At 38.3% G+C, this 16,183-nt stretch overlaps 1 protein-coding gene across 1 annotated transcript; it reads right to left on the reverse strand.

Moving 5' to 3' along the window:
• Positions 1–7: 7 nt before the first annotated feature.
• LOC112168025 ((+)-neomenthol dehydrogenase) lies at positions 8–9,428 on the reverse strand. The gene is made up of 2 exons (XM_024305141.2): positions 9,363–9,428; positions 8–529 (listed from the first exon to the last, which is right to left on the reverse strand). The coding sequence occupies exons 1-2, from the start codon at positions 9,426–9,428 to the stop codon at positions 8–10; spliced, it is 588 nt and encodes a 195-aa protein (XP_024160909.1).
• Positions 9,429–16,183: the final 6,755 nt, after the last annotated feature.

Raw genomic sequence — 16,183 nt, forward strand, 5'->3', positions numbered from 1 at the left:
TCTTCGTTTAAAGACTTTGTACTTCAGATCGAAAAAAGAATTGGCCTGTGGGGCCATCATTAGGCAGCAATGCTAAATACACGGCACTTGCAGCACCTTCTTCAACAGGTAAGACACCTGTATTGAAGTTTATATATGTTTTGGCATAGCCAGGGCAGACAGAGTTGACGCGAAAACCGGGGTACTTCTTGGCTAGAATCCTTGTATACGCATTCATTGCTGCTTTTGAGACTGTATAGCCTGACATCATGAAAGGCCAACCCTTGCTTTCAAGTAAACTCTCCTTGAGGTCGTTTAGAAACTCTGTCAATATTTCATCTACACTCTCTTCGCTCAGGTTCTCAACATTAGTACTAAGAATTCCTCTCACCCAATCACTTGGTATGTTCTTTAACTTTCCCCTGGAGGATGAAACATTAACAATTCTTGGTGAATAAGATAGCTGGAGGAGTGGAATTAGTGTTTCAACTGTTCTTTTAGCACCATAATAATTGATTTGCAAGCATTCTTCTGTTAACTCGTAAGTTTCCTGTTAACTCGTAAGTTTCAGTCAACAACTTTTTCCAATCAATCTGTCCTAGTCCCTGCATGAACCAGTAAGAAAAAGAATTCATTTTTTACGGTCTCTTGAACTCTCAGATGACTTACTTTGCAAAGATACAGGAAAAAGGTATGGGGTCAACTCAAATAGACCACCCTTTGGCCAAACCAAAGATCAAACCACAATTTTCACATTATAGTACATTGAACTAATGAAAGCATTTAGTTGTTGTAAGTATAAGGTTTGCACTTGATGTGTTGGTATCCCTATACAAACTACAAAGCACTGAAGAAGCCTGTAAAGTTCATCAAAACTGCTTTCGGAGAATTTTAGGTAATTGCATCTCATGCATAAGCACGAGATTGCAACATGTGTTGTAAGAGTTTTTCTATTGGAACCTCCAAATTTGCTCACTTGACCTCTATGCTTTTTGCACCTCCTATCAAATTTTCAAATACTAAATTTACTCACTACACCTCACTAAAGTTCCTTAAATAACCTCACTCATAATTTGCAAACAAACTATTATCTTTAAAATTAAAAAAACTTAGTCATTTCAATGATTAATTACTCTATAATCTTAATTACATGTGACAGGACCCGCCCCGGATTTCACCCTGAAATCCGAAGAGGCCCTGCGGGGCCCACCTTAGAAGAAATTCTACCAAAAATTTAACAGAACTTCCCCTAAAAATGGACAACCCAAAACCTGTAGAAAAACAATTACACTTCTAAATCATCCATCCTTATTCTCCTGGAGCCACCCTGCTCCCTATATCACAACATCTCTCATATCACAAAACAATTCTGAAACTTAAGAATATTAATCTCAAGAGATATCAGAGCAATCTATTTCTCAGGCGTACAAGAAAGTAGAATACAAGATAAACGACCAATACTTTTATAATGCGGAAGCTATGACAGCTATGCCTCAACCCCAAGTACGCTCGACCTCAAGCTAAACTGGCCTGCAAACTGGGCATTTAAAACCGAAGGGCCCAGGGGAAAACATTTAAAATCCGTTAGAGTGAGTGGACGAAAAATAAGTAATTTCAAATGAATAAGTAAAACTTAATGCTTTCCCAAGTTATTCTCTAAAACCTCGCATGCAGTAACAATCTTGAAAACACTCTTAATCATCCTCTTTACTGAAATCTCAATCACATAACAAGAACATCTTGAAACCTCTTAAAATCGCATCCTCAATCCTTATAAAAACATCCTTTTCATGAGGCTCGTTTGATGACTAGAAAGGACTGCTGTCTAGTCATCTCATGCCATCTAGGAGGGACTGCCACCCAGATGACGCATCGGAAGGGACTGCCAACCGGGATAGGAGGCGGTGGAGAGAAGGGACTGCCAACTAGCCACAAGTAGTAGACGGGACTGCCGACTAACCACAGGTAGTAGACGGGACTGCCGACTAACTACCTCATGTCATCTGGAAGGGACTGCCAACCAGGTGACGCATCGGATGGGACTGCCAACCGAGCTGTAGTCTGGAAGGGACTGCCAACCAGACTATTACCTAGAAGGGACTGCCAACTAGGTAAGATACGCATGCGCCAAAACTGGCCTCCTTAATAAACTGAATAGCCTCCTCGATAAACTGGAAACTGGAAACAACCTCTTTCAATTACTTGCTTTCAGAAAGAAACTCGCTGTTACTTCAATAAAACATTAAAAATTTACCGAAAGCATAACTCAGGATTATCTCGCTAAATCAAACTTCAATATCTCAATAAGTCCTCGAAAGCATAAAATCAAATACTCTATAAATCAATAAATGCTTTCGGAAAGAAAACTCAATCTAACTTCAAAGCTGATAAGTGCGGAGCTCAAAGCTCAATAAATTTCGATAAATCAATCATGCTCAAATATTCGATGAAACATTCGTACTCGTGAATCCTCATAAAAACCGATATTTGAAATCCAAAATTCTCATAATATTTTCTGAATCAGTCACTTCCCGAAAATCATTTCCCAACTCAATAACTCATGAATGACTATCTCAAAAATCTACTAAAAGCCCTCGGGAAGGAATTTCAATACTAATCTCGTAATCCATAAATAAATCTCGATAAACTAAATCTCAAATATTCAAAACATAATTAAATCTCAATTGGAAGAAAATACTAATAATACTGCATGCGGAATTAATTTAAAAACAAATGTCCACTCACAGTACTATTGGCAACCACGCAAACGAGTTCCTTCATCTAACCGTAGCTCGCGACATTGCCCTGTACACAATTATATTTCCGTAAACGGCAATCCGATAAAATAATTACGAACTTAAACGAAATCCGAAAATCCCTATCTCCAATACTTCTCAAATTCAACCCAAATCTCTTCCACAATTCTAATTCCTCAATTTACATATTCCATAATGAAAACGAGGGAAATCCGACGGCCGGATTTCCCATAATTCCACCACAAAACTCCAAACTTCGAAAATTCACAAACAATTCCAAACTCCTCCAAAATTCACCAAACTTCATATATAAGCTCTATGATAATTATAGAATTCAACTAGCTAAAAATTGAAATTTATAAACTACCCTAGCCGCCGCTACCGCCGCCCACAGTGGCGGCGCCGCCGCCACCATCTCCGATGGCCACCAAAATTTGGCAGTAGCACCTTCTCAACACACTGATTCAACTTCTCAACTACAACATTCCCAAATAACAATTAAAAATGGCCGAAATCGATTCAATGAACAAAAACCCAGAAATCCTCAAGAACCCTAGAATTTCAATTCGTCGATTCGGCATCTACACAACAAATCGTGATACAAGGCCATAGGGGAAATGATCAGTGATGAAAACCGAACCTTCGACGGCGAGATGGGGACCGGAGGTGGTCGGAATCGCCGGAAATCGGCAAAAGCTTCAAACTGCAGCCGGAGGAGTTTTTCCTTCGATCCGTGGTTTTCCGGCCAAATCGTGGAAAACCAAGGTTGCTAGGGTGCTCGGAGGGAGGAGGCGCTCCTCTGGTGACCGGTGGCACGCCGGTTGGTGGCCGGAATCGGAAAATATCGACGCTGCCTCAAAAATGCTACAGTGACCGTCATCTTCTTCTCGTTGCTGCACCTTCCACAGTTCATATTAAGCTACGAAACGAACCCAGAAATCAAGAGAAGGAAGAGAGCTTTCCAACGACATCTTACACGTCAAAATCCGTCGCCGGATGGAGGAGTTATGGCCGGAAGAAGGTGACGAGGTCGGAGAGGAAGAGAGAGTCGAGGAGAGAGAAAGGAGAGGGCTCGGTAAGTTTCCGAAAATGGAAACTTACCACAGTAACTCGTCCTATTTATAGAAACTTACCATGAACAGTAACTTTACCATTTCGCTTATAACTTTTGCATACGAACTCCGATTTTTACGTACCACATATGCACGTGCTCGGTTTAACGTCCTCTACAACTTTCATGAAGGAAATTTTCTCAAATTTTGACCCGAACAAAAAGTCAACTTTTAGGGCCCCCTAAAAGCATTGAAATGACAGTAAAAGTGAAAGTAAAAGTTGTTTACCGTCCAAATGACTAGTAAACCGGTGAATTCGGGTTCGGGACGTCACAACATGTCTATTCCTTAATCAGACAACATAAATCTCTTATTCAATAAAAAAAATCAAAAATAATTTCTAATCAACAAGAAAATAACATGAACTATTGTGTGATTTTTTTTAAAAACTTTTTTTTTCTTTTAGTTGTGCAAAAAAAAAAAAGAGTAATCATTTTTTCTTAATGTTTTTTTTCTCTATTTTCTGCACCTCATGATTAATTTTTAATTTTTTTTTAGTTTTTCTATAAATGCTAGCTCTTTTTTTTTTTTTTTTTTTTTTTACAAATATAATAGATAGACTTAGATTTAGGTTATAATATGATTTATTTTGCTCTCCCTCACAATATGTGTTCAACATGTATATCATATATTTTTATGTCACATGATCTTAATCATAGTTTTAGTTCTTATTAAATATATATGAATGCTTTAATGAGTATGTAGTGAAATTGGAAAATGAAAATAGATAAGGAAAATAATAAAGAATGCAATCTGATTATTATTGAATTGGAAAGTCTAGAGAAATACAAATAATATTTTTTTGATATAATTATTGTCCTTAATAGTCATTTTATAGTATGTTATATATGTAATTTAATAATTCGATTATGAATGAGGTCAAGTGAGCAGATTTGGAGGTCTCAATAGAAACACTCGTGTTGTAATCCCTGAGTCAGTCACTTAGTCCTAGTCAACCCTAAGTTTTTGGGAGTCCAATTTTAGAAAGTATCTTTTGGTTTTTATATGTTATATTACAAATATATTTTCCAACTGATAAAATCGTGCTTTTGAAATCCGAGGTGATTTAGGATTTATTTATTTTAATTGGATATCTTTTATTAAAAGATCTTTCCTAGTAGGAGTCCAATTAAGGTTAAGTCTTAATTGTTGATGATTTGTTTTCTCCTCAATATATTCAGAAAAGCAGCGTTGATTGTGGCGTGATTTTGATGCAAGAATTATTGTGTGTCTTGCTTGCTTAGAAAGAGTTCCATAGGAGTCCATGAAACACTTGTTCCATGTCTAAGTGTTTCATTGTTCATTCACCTACATGCATTGATTCTCTCAAGACCAGTAGAGAAGTTGTGGATGCAAGAAGAGTGATAATTGAAGATCATTCAAGTGAAGAAGGCGTTCAAGGTTGAAGACAAACATCTCATTAGTTAAGTCTAGTGATTGTAGCCGAGCTAGAGCTACTTGTGTTCATAAAGAAACATATCCTTCATCATAATTAGTGAATTGATTTTATTTTGGGTTCTCAAGAGTAAGATCCCCGCAGTGTTTTTAATCTCATATTTGAGGTTTTCACTGCGTAACCAAAATCTTGTGCTCTGTCTAATTTTTTTGGTTTCTGCCCAGTAAGGATTAAAACATGTCAGGGCTGTCGATTGAGGCAGCCGCCTCAGGCCACCAGCTCCCGAGGGCCTCCGGAGTTTCTGTAAATATGATATAGATAGTATATATAAATACTCTTTGCTCCTCTAAACAAGAAAATCTTTGTTGCTCTAGCAGAAATGAGGAGAATTCGCGTCCTTCCCCACCAAGGTTCGAATTGTGTTCCAGTTTCATCTCTTTTTTGGGTTTTTTCAATCAGTTAAGTGATTTGAGGAGGGCCCAAAGCCCAAATCGAACTAGCTTCATTCTTTCAGCTTTATTATATTATTATTTAATTACTTATTTTTCTTAGACCCTATAACCTAGCTCATTTTTTTTCCTTCTCCTTTTCCTATTCCATATAAATAGGCCTGACATTTAAACCCGTAACCAGCAAACCCACACGATACCAGCGCGCTAAAAACCCACACAAACCCACCAGTTTATTAATCCAGGCTAAAAAAAAGCCCGCACTCAAAAAACCAGCAAATTAACGGGCCTTGCATGCTAAACCCGTTGGAACCCGTTAACTCAAAACCCTTCCCAAAAACCCATTTCTAACAAACTTTTAGGATTTTTAATTTTTTTAAATTTGATTTACTCTCAAACTTTATCTTATTCTAACAAGCATTACCAAACAAGGCATTAATTATAAAAATACGCGATGCTATGGTCTACTCCCGCGTGTGTGTGTATGTAGATCTTCAACTTTGAACCCGTTAAGAACCCGCACGATGCCAGGCCTATATAAACTTTTTTCCTTTTTTCCATATGAAGAACTATTCCCTATCCTTCTCCGTATGGAAAACTAACCCAAATTAAACTTTGGGGACATGATCATTTACCCAATTTTAGGCACCAAATTGCTCACTTGCTCCACTAACAGTTTTTTAACCTCATTTACCCAAAACACTCTAAGGGATTATTTCCTTAATATCCAATTAATTCTTTTTTAATTTTTTTGGGGACTTTTTTGCCCTCTCCTTCTTTCTCACTTAGAGAGAGAACTCTCTCTCTCTCTCTCTCTCTCTCTCTCTCTCTCTCTAGACGACGTCGGATCTCTCTCTCCCTCCCTCCATCCCTCCAGCAGGTCGCCCACGACGCCGGCTCTCGCCATTGCCACATCGAAACTCTTCGTCGTGCTCTCCGCAGCCAGGCTCGACGCCAAGCCGACGGTACTCATCGCTGAGAAGCTCGGCGAGGCCGGGTTGGACCTTCTGAAGGAATCGACAACCGCCAGTAGAATCGGGTACGTCTTCGATTTGCTTCTGTCTCTCGCCGGCGATTAATCATCACGGAAATCGCAACTTGATTGTATCTCCGGTCCCGGGCTACAACCGGAGTCGTTGCAATTGGAGTCAAATCAGTGTGAAGGCAAACGGCCAACAGGAATTGTTGCAAAAAGACAAGAATTGTGGGCAAAATCGTCAACCGAAGTCGAGATTATTGGGGGGAAATAATCTTCCTATTGGGGGGCAATAATGTGTCGTAATTGTTATAAAGTCTCTATAATTGTGTTCGGTGATATTTTTCTTTGTGTTAAAGACTGCTTCTAATCTGTTTGGTATTTCTAATATATTATTGGGCGGCAATAATCTGTTTAATGTGGGGCAATAATATATTTATTTTGTTATTTTTTGCATGAATATGGGTGATCCTTTTGTTGTTAGGTGCATTTATTCTTGTTAAGAGGCCACCCGGGAGGCCTAGGGTGAAGCGGTTCAAGTGAAGTGGAGAGTGTGAAAAAAAGCCAATTCGTTGTGGACTTAAATTCACCAAGTATTGAAATTGAATACCTGTACTTTTGTAAACTAATTCAAAACCAAACTGAGTTACTTCTGACCATCTATAAAAAAATTATTGGGGGGCAATAAACTTTTTATGACCCCCCAATAAACCTAATTATGTTGGTTAATGAATCCAGCAGCATTTTGTTGAAATGACCTGTAATAAATGAACTACAGTTAAGACATTATTGCGGGGCAATATCTGTCTATTGCCTCCCAATAGACCACCCCAAAAATCACCAGTTTCTATCATTGACAGATTATTGTACTTTAATAAACTCAAAACAACATAAAACTTATCAAAACTCTAATTTCAGTGATTAATTAACCACAGTTAAGAAATTTTTTTTTTTGGGGGGGGGGGGGGGGGATCTGTCTATTGCCCCCCAATAGACCACAGTTTTGATGTCGTCCGAGACCTGTAAGTGAAGCCCAGACTCGATTCCGGCTTGGAGCTCTGGAGCTTCCCAGACATCTGACAAACAAAACTGGTGAAGCCCAGACCCGATTCCGACGTGGAGAGTTTCTCGGACATCTGACGAACAAAACCGGCGAAGCCCAGAGGAGTTGGGATCGTGGAGTTAGATGGCGTCATCCTCTGGTGGTCCGACAGTGGGACAAAGCGGCGGCGGTGGAGGCCGACATCGACGGTGGAGTGGTGGGCGTGGTGGCTTAGAGAGAGAGAGAGAGAGAGAGAGAGAGAGAGAGAGAGAGAGAGAGAGAGAGAGAGAGAGAGAGAAATCGATGAGGGGGAGGAGAGAGAGAGATATATGAGTGTAATTTGTTAATTAAAATGAGGGCAATACTGTCAAACACTGTTAGATTGGGTAAATGAGGTTAAAAAACTCCTGGTGGAGTACGTGGGCAATTTTTGGGCTAAAATTGGGTAAGTGGTCACGGCCCCTTAAACTTTATAGGGAATAAATATTGATATAATTTTGTTTTGTTATTAACTTCATCTTTACTTTTATTCAAAATACATGATTTTGTACTGTTATTTGGCGCGAAAATATATATGTGTGTGTGTGTGTATGTGTGTGTATATATATATTGTTGGAGAGGAAAGATCCCACATTGGAAAAAGTGACAAATAAAATATAACTTATAAGTGGGTGTCTCTTATCTAATTGTACCGAGGCCTTTTGTGATTAAAACCCAACACTTAATAGGTGGTTAAGTTGGGATAGTATCGGTACAATAGTGGACCATGGGCCACGCTTGTCGCTGTTTAATATGGTATCAGAGAGGGTCTCTCTCTAATTGCGTCTCCAATTGTCATGGGCCAGAGTTTGGGTTCCTTATATTGCCATCGGAATATTCCGATTGGATTGTTACCAAGTGTCCGATGTTGGCCTTGGATTGTTATATTGGTGATTACACGCATTTTTATGCATGTAATTGTATCTAAAACACTATAAATAAGTTAATCCTTTAGTCAATTATTATGTAATTGTTAAAGGAAAAACACATTATGTGCCTTCGTCAAAGTGATTGACAGAGAGAGAATCAAGTAATCAGCAATCACCATCAATCAGCATGGATCAAGGACCAATCAGTAGTTAATGTCATCATTATAATTGATATTTATGTTGTAATCCTCTTCCTATATAAAGGGGCTATGAAATGGATTGAGTAGACCAATTCCAATTGTCATTTTACTTTCACACGTTATCAGCACGCTCATAGCAAATAAGCCAAGAAAGAAAACCATAGAGAAATTTTTTTTAATTTTTCTGCCGCCACCATAAAAAAAAAAAATAAATAAAATAAAAAACAGATCTCCAGGTCGGCTTGATGCACTAAGGCCAGATTCCAATCAACCTCTCCCTGGCGGCCTCCAGCCAACCCTCCTCGCCTTACAGCAGCCTCGAGCACACGCCTCACCCTGCCAACCCACACTGGCCAAGCACCTGCCTGCAACGCCCTCGCAAGCCCAGCCGCGCCCACATCACGGGAAGCAACCGATCTGCAGCCCAGTCGCAGCAACCTTTCAGCCGCAGCGCAGCACAGTTCCGCGCAGCCCCTACTGCGCAGATCCCAGTAGCCTCAGCACCCCGCGCAGCCTCCCTTCAGCCTACTCTCACCCAGCACACCAGGCCGCGTTTCACCTCCACCTTGCAAGTCCCACCAGCCTCCAACCCCCGCGCCTGCTTTTCCATATCGATCCGCTGGACACTAGCGCCCGACTGCCCTAAAAGATCGATCCGCCGGAGCAGCACGGCCCAGCCCCTGCTGCAACGCCCCAACGCAGCAGCCATGCCCAAAAAAAAAAAAAAAAAAAAAAGGAGTGTAACAAAAAAAAAAAAAAAAAAACAGAAAACCAGGAGGAGAAGACGAGAAGAAGAAGAGAGGAAAGAAAAAAAAAAAAAAAAAGGAGTGTGACCCGGCCCAAAGTAAAGAGCCGACCCAAAAAAGAAAAAGAAAAAAAAGAAAACCCTGCGGCCCAGACAAAAAAAAACGGGTGAGTGACCCGGCCCAACAACAACAATTGTCCAAAAAAAAAAAAAAAACCTAAAAATAAAGGGGTTATCCGGCCCAAAGAAAAAGGGAGAAACAAAAAAAAAAACAGGCCCATAAAAGAAAAAAGGCAGGCTCAAAAAAAAAAAAAAGAAACAGGCCTGAGGCCCACAAAAAAAAAACAGCAGGCCAAGAAAAAGAAAAGGAAAAAAAAAACAACAAGGCCCATGCCCATTGCTTAAAAAAAGAGGAAGTGGCCCAGCTTTCTCAAATCCAAAAATATCGCTACGCACGCCTGCATCAACACTCGCGTGCACTAGGATTGTTTTATTTTCTCCAAACCAAGTATGTTATCTTTTATTTATTTAATTTCATATTATGGTATAATTAATTGTTTATAATTAGAACTTTTGAGAATGTTTAATTAGATAATATTGATTGTTTTTTTTTAAGCATGCCTTGTTATTTGTGTTTTATATGATTATCTTTAAGCATGATTTATAATTATGTTTAAGCATGCTTTATATTTTCTTGCTTATGTTTTTATTATGAAATCTTAAGCATGTTTCGTGATTTTTATGCATGATATATTCTTGCTATTATTATGTGTAGTATATAATTTGTTGTATATTTGTGAAATTTGAGCATGCCATGTAGTTTATTTTTTTATATGCTATATTAAAATGTGCTATGATTATTTTTAATGCAACATATCAATTCAGTTTTGCCATGATAATGAAAATTCATGCGCATTATCCATACACACTTACTGTGATAAAACATTTTCACATAGCATCGAAAGAAAAAAATGTGACCATTTCGAATCTTGGTCTTGAAATCTAATTCACATTTTTGGAAAATAATTTATGTGGATGTCTTTATGACTGCATAATTTATATCTTCTTTCTTGTTTATGTAGATGGCTAATCCAACTCGACCTGAATTTGACATCTTGGACTCAGAAAGACTTGAGTACCACCGTTGGGTTTCCGATGTAGAAACTGCCTTTGTGGCAAAAGACTACACTGCCACCATTACCGACCCCAAAGATGCTGAACTATCTAATAAGGTGAAAGCAGATGTCTTACTGTTTCTGAGGCGACATATTGATCCCAGCCTACGCTGGGAGTACCTTCAGTTGAAGACACCCAAAGAACTGTGGGATGCACTTAAGGGACGTTTTGGGAACATTCACGATACTTTGCTCCCAGGACTGGCTGTTCAGTGGAATGGAATCCGCTTGCTTGACTATAAAAGGGTCAATGACTTTAACAAGGATATTTTGCGCTTAAAGGCACGTCTCAATTTCTGTGGAAGGGAAATCACAGAAGATGATATGATCTACAAGACTCTTTCCGCCTTTCCTACTTCAGCGTTTATGCTAGCGGACAAGTATAGGCTGGAGTATGACAACAAAAGAATCACAACCTTTAATAAGTTGATCAGCCTACTACAAGTGGCTGAAAAACATAATGAGGTTCTCTTGAACAACAATGCCAGGCCTACTAGGACAAAGACAATTCCCGAGGCTAATTATAAAAAAATGAAAGGTGGAAATAACTCCAATGCAAGGTCGTTTAGACGTGCTAATCCCTACCCACGTGGCAACAATGCACCACTTGGAAAGGGACATGGGGATCGTGGAAACAAGATGCAAAAGGAAAGAGTTGACAATGAACCATGCTATAGGTATGGATTCATTGGGCATTGGTACAAAAACTGCCAAGCAAACAACAGAGTAGCAGCTAATTACAAGAGGTATAGAGAGTCTAAAGAACAAGAGGCTCACTATATGGAAGAAAGAGGTCATGACCTAGATGTCAACCTTACAATTGCAGACTTCAATTGACAGGACCCGCCCCGGATTTCACCCTGAAATCCGACGAGGCCCTGCGGGGCCCACTTTAGAAGAAATTCTACCAAAAATTTGACATAACTTCCCCTAAAAATGGACAACCCAAAACCTGTAGAAAAACATCTACACTTCTAAATCATCCATCCTTATTCTCCTGGAGCCACCCTGCTCCCTATATCACAACATCTCTCATTTCATAAACAATTCTGAATTTAAGAATATTAATCTCATAGGTTATCAGAGCAATCTAATGTACAGGCGTACAAGAGAATAGAAAACAAGATAAATGACCGATGCTTTTATAATGCGGAAGCTATGACAGCTATGCCTCAACCCCAAGTACGCTCGACCTCAAGCTAAACTAGCCTGCAAACTGGGCATTTAAAACAGAAGGGCCCAGGGGAAAACATTTAAAATCCGTTAGAGTGAGTGGACGAAAAATAAGTACTTTCAGATGTATAAGTAAAACTTAATGCTTTCCCAAGTTATTCTCTAAAATCTCGCATGCAGTAACAATCTTGAAAACACTCTTAATCATCCTCTTTACTGAAATTTCAATCACGTAACAAGAACATCTTGAAACCTCTTAAAATCTCATCCTCAACCCTTATAAAAACATCCTTTTCATGAGGCTCGTTTGATGACTAGAAAGGACTGCTGTCTAGTCATCTCATGCCATCTAGGAGGGACTGCCACCCAGATGACGCATCGGAAGGGACTGCCAACCGGAATAGGAGGAGGTGGATAGAAGGGACTGCCAACTAGCCATAAGTAGTAGACGAGACTGCCGACTAACCACAGGTAGTAGACAGGACTGCCGACTAACTACCTCATGTCATCTGGAAGGGACTGCCAACCAGGTGACGCATCGGATGGGACTGCCAACCGGGCTGTAGTCTGGAAGGGACTGCCAACCGGGGTGTTACCTAGAAGGGACTGCCAACTAGGTAAGATACGCATGCGCCAAAACTGGCCTCCTTAATAAACTGAATAGCCTCCTCAAGAAACTGAAAATAACCTCAAAATCTCAATAAATCCTCGAAAACATCCTCGAAAGCATAAAATCAAATACTCTGTAAATCAATAAATGCTTTCGGAAAGAAAACTCAATCTAACTTCAAAGCTGATAAGTACGGAGCTCCAAGCTCAATAAATCTCGATAAATCAATCATGCTCAAATATTCGATGAAACATTCGTACTCGTGAATCCTCATAAAAACCGATATTCGAAATCCAAAAATTCTCATAATATTTTCTGAATCAGTCACTTCCCGAAAATCATTTCTCGACTCAATAACTCCTGAATAACTATCTCAAAAATCTACTAAAAGCCCTCGGGAATGAATTTCAATACTAATCTCATAATTCATAAATAAATCTCGATAAATTAAATCTCATAAAACCATAAAACTCAATAATTCAAATTATAAATTAAATCTCAATCGGAAAATGCTAATATACTGCATGCACAATTAATTTAAAATAAATGTCCACTCACAGTACTATTTAGGCGACCATGCATACGAGTTCCTTCGTCGAGCAATAGCTCGGTACGTCGCCCTGTACACAATTATTTGTACACAATTACCGGACGGAAAATAATTTTACGATAATCAATAATTAAGTCTCAAAACCCAAAACCTCAACTTCTCCAATTCTCTTCCACATCCAACCAAACTTCACCAACACTGCCCACTCGTCGATTTCAGACTATATAACAATTATGGAGGAAATCTGACAACCGGATTCACGATTAACATTAATCGAAATCCAAATCTTTAGAAATTTATAACCGATTCAAAACTCCACCAATCCTCACCAAACTTCATATATACGCTCTAAGATAATTATAGAATTCAACTAGCCAGAAATTGAAATTAAAAAGCTACCCTAGCCGCCGCCGCTACTACCAACTCTAATGGTCACCAAAATTTGGCAGTAGCACCTTCTCAACACACACATTAATTCTTTCAACTACAACAAAGCCAGAAAATGGCTAGAACTACCTCAACAATTAAGGTGAAGATTATACCCGAAACGTGAACAATGTCAAGAATTTCAAACCTTTGATTCGTCGATTTTTCCTTCGATTCGTGGAACAAGGCTTGGAGGAATATCATCCACGTCTCGAGGCGCATCGATCAAGCTCAAAAATGCCGCCGGAGATGGCCGGAATCTGGAAAATTTTCCAGAAAACCCGAGCTGCTACAGTGAACTTGTTGGCTTCGATTCGTCGTCTATGGTGAATGATAGGGTGCAAGGCATATATAGATAGAAACCTTGTTTCAAGACGAAGAGATGGACACCAATTTCATGGCCATAGGTGGCCGGACGAGGCGGTAGCGACGCCGGAAAGTTACGTCGGCGAGAGGAAGAAAACTGGAAATTTTCGGGGCTTTCCCGAAATGGAAAGTCCAGATTTCTATTTATAGACATGAATTCCACAAAATTACAAAACTGCCACTAACTTAAAACCCTTATAACTTCTTCGTTACTACTCCGATTTTTACGTACCACATATGCACGCGCTCGGTTTAACGTACTCTACAACTTTCATGAAGGAAATTTTCTCAAATTTTGACCCGAACAAAAAGTCAACTTTTAGGGCCCCCTAAAAGCATTGAAACGACAGTAAAAGTTGTTTACCGTCCAAATGACTAGTAAACCGGTGAATTCGGGTTCGGGACGTCACATCAATGGCAAAGAGGAACTTGCTAAGTCAATGGATGCTCTCAATCTTGACTGATCTACTTTATTTTCCAAAGACAGTTGTGAAGGCATAATGCCTCATTTTTAATTAAACTATTATTGGTCTTAAAGTTTATTTCAATAATGGTTTGATGAATTAGATTTATGAACATGACCTTGATTTGATTATGGACAAAATACTGTTTACTCCCTATACTTATAGGGTTTCGACGTTTCAGTTCCTGACGTTTCAATTTCACCTAAAAACTCCCTGAATTCTTCAATTTCACCTAATTGGTCCTTGCCGTCAACTTTCCGTCAAAAACTCTGTTATCTTGCTGACGTGGCAGTCATTCTACAGTAAAATGACTATTTGACCCTCACTGACCAAAAAAAATAAAATTCTCTATTTTTTTTTAACTCTCTTTTCTCTTTTTTTTTTTCCTACTTTTTTTTTAACTCTCTTTTCTCAATTTTTTTTAATTTGATCTTTTTCTTTAACTCTCTTTTCTCTATTTTTTTAAATTTGTTATCTTTTTTTTTTAACTCTCTTTTCTCTATTTTTTTAATTTGTTCTCTTTTTTTTTTTGCTACTTTTTTTTAACTCTTTTTTCTCTTCTTTTTTTTATTTGTTTTCTCTCTCTCACTTTTTTTTCCGTATATTTCTTTCTCTTTTCTTTTTACCTCTTCTTCCTCTTCCTCCTCTCTTCTCTTCGGCCATCTCTTTCCCTTCTTTGATCACAGCTCCAGTTTCTGGCCATGCTTGGACGTCGGAATGGTCGGGTTCTCTTCCCTTTAGATCCCTGCCGCTTCGTGATATTGGAGTTATATCAGAAGCTTTCTCTCGACATCAATAACATTTCTATGGTGTTGGTTCGCTGAGATGATGAGCCAAGAGAGAATCCAAGAGGATAAGATGTTTGAGTTTTCCTGCGCAAGGCAGAGATTTGGTCATTTTGGCTGTTTCTGATGGTAACTTGAGAGAGAAATGTTTGAACAGTTTTAGCGCCAAAGAAAGGGAGGTGGAAAAAAAATAATAAATTAAAAAATAGAGAAAAAAGAGTTAAAAAAAAAAGAGTAGGAAAAAAATTAAAGAACAAATTAAAAAATAAAGAAAAAAGAGTTAAAAAAAGAGTAGGAAAAAAGAACAAATTAAAAAATAGAGAAGAAAGAGTTAAAAAAAAAAAGACAGAGAAAAGAGAGTTGAAAAAAAGAGAACAAATTAAAAAAATAGAGAAAAGAGAATTAAAAAAGAAAAGAAAAGAGAGTTAAAAAAAAAAAAACAAGAACAAATAAAAAAGGAGAGAAAAGAGAGTAAAAAAAAAAGATAACAAATTAAAAAATAGAGAAAAGAGAGTTAAAAAAAACAGAGAAACGAAAGTAAAAAAAATATAGAATATTATTTTTTTTTGTCAGTGAGGGTAAAATAGCCATTTTACTGTATAAGGACTGCCACGTCTGCAAGATAACGGAGTTTTTGACGGAAAGTTGATGGCAAGGACCAATTAGGTGGAATTGAAGAGTTCAAGGAGTTTTTAGGTGAAATTGAAACGTCTGGGACTGAAACGTCGAAACCCTATAAGTATAGGGAGTAAACAGTATTTTGTCCTTTGATTATCGTTGGCTTATTAATAAATTTCTAATTTTATTCTGCAGCACTGAATTTATTCAAATTTATTTACTACACATATTTACATGGTTCGAAATAGCACTATAAAGATGTAAAGCAATACATCTAGAAAAAGGAAAAATTATTAGAATGAAAAGAATATCATTCTACGCAAATAGAAATACTCTGAAGAATATGAGTTATATTTTATAAATACCTCCCATTTATTTGTAGGAATGAATGGAGGAGAACTTGAGTGCTTAGTTGAGAGTGGGACTACCCATACAATATTAAGAAATAGGAAA

Source organism: Rosa chinensis, chromosome 1 (genome assembly GCF_002994745.2).
Source record: "Rosa chinensis cultivar Old Blush chromosome 1, RchiOBHm-V2, whole genome shotgun sequence".
NCBI classification, from domain to species: Eukaryota; Viridiplantae; Streptophyta; class Magnoliopsida; order Rosales; family Rosaceae; genus Rosa; species Rosa chinensis.

Bases quoted from the DNA above. Each gene is read 5' to 3' on its own strand.
- LOC112168025 (XM_024305141.2), bottom strand. From the start codon at position 9,428: ATGGAAAAGCAGGCGCGGGGGTTGGAGGCTGGTGGGACTTGCAAGGTG. The intron at 530-9,362 runs GTGTGCTGGGTG...ACGAGTTAACAG, and splicing joins TGGAGGTGAAACGCGGCCTG to GAAACTTACGAGTTAACAGA.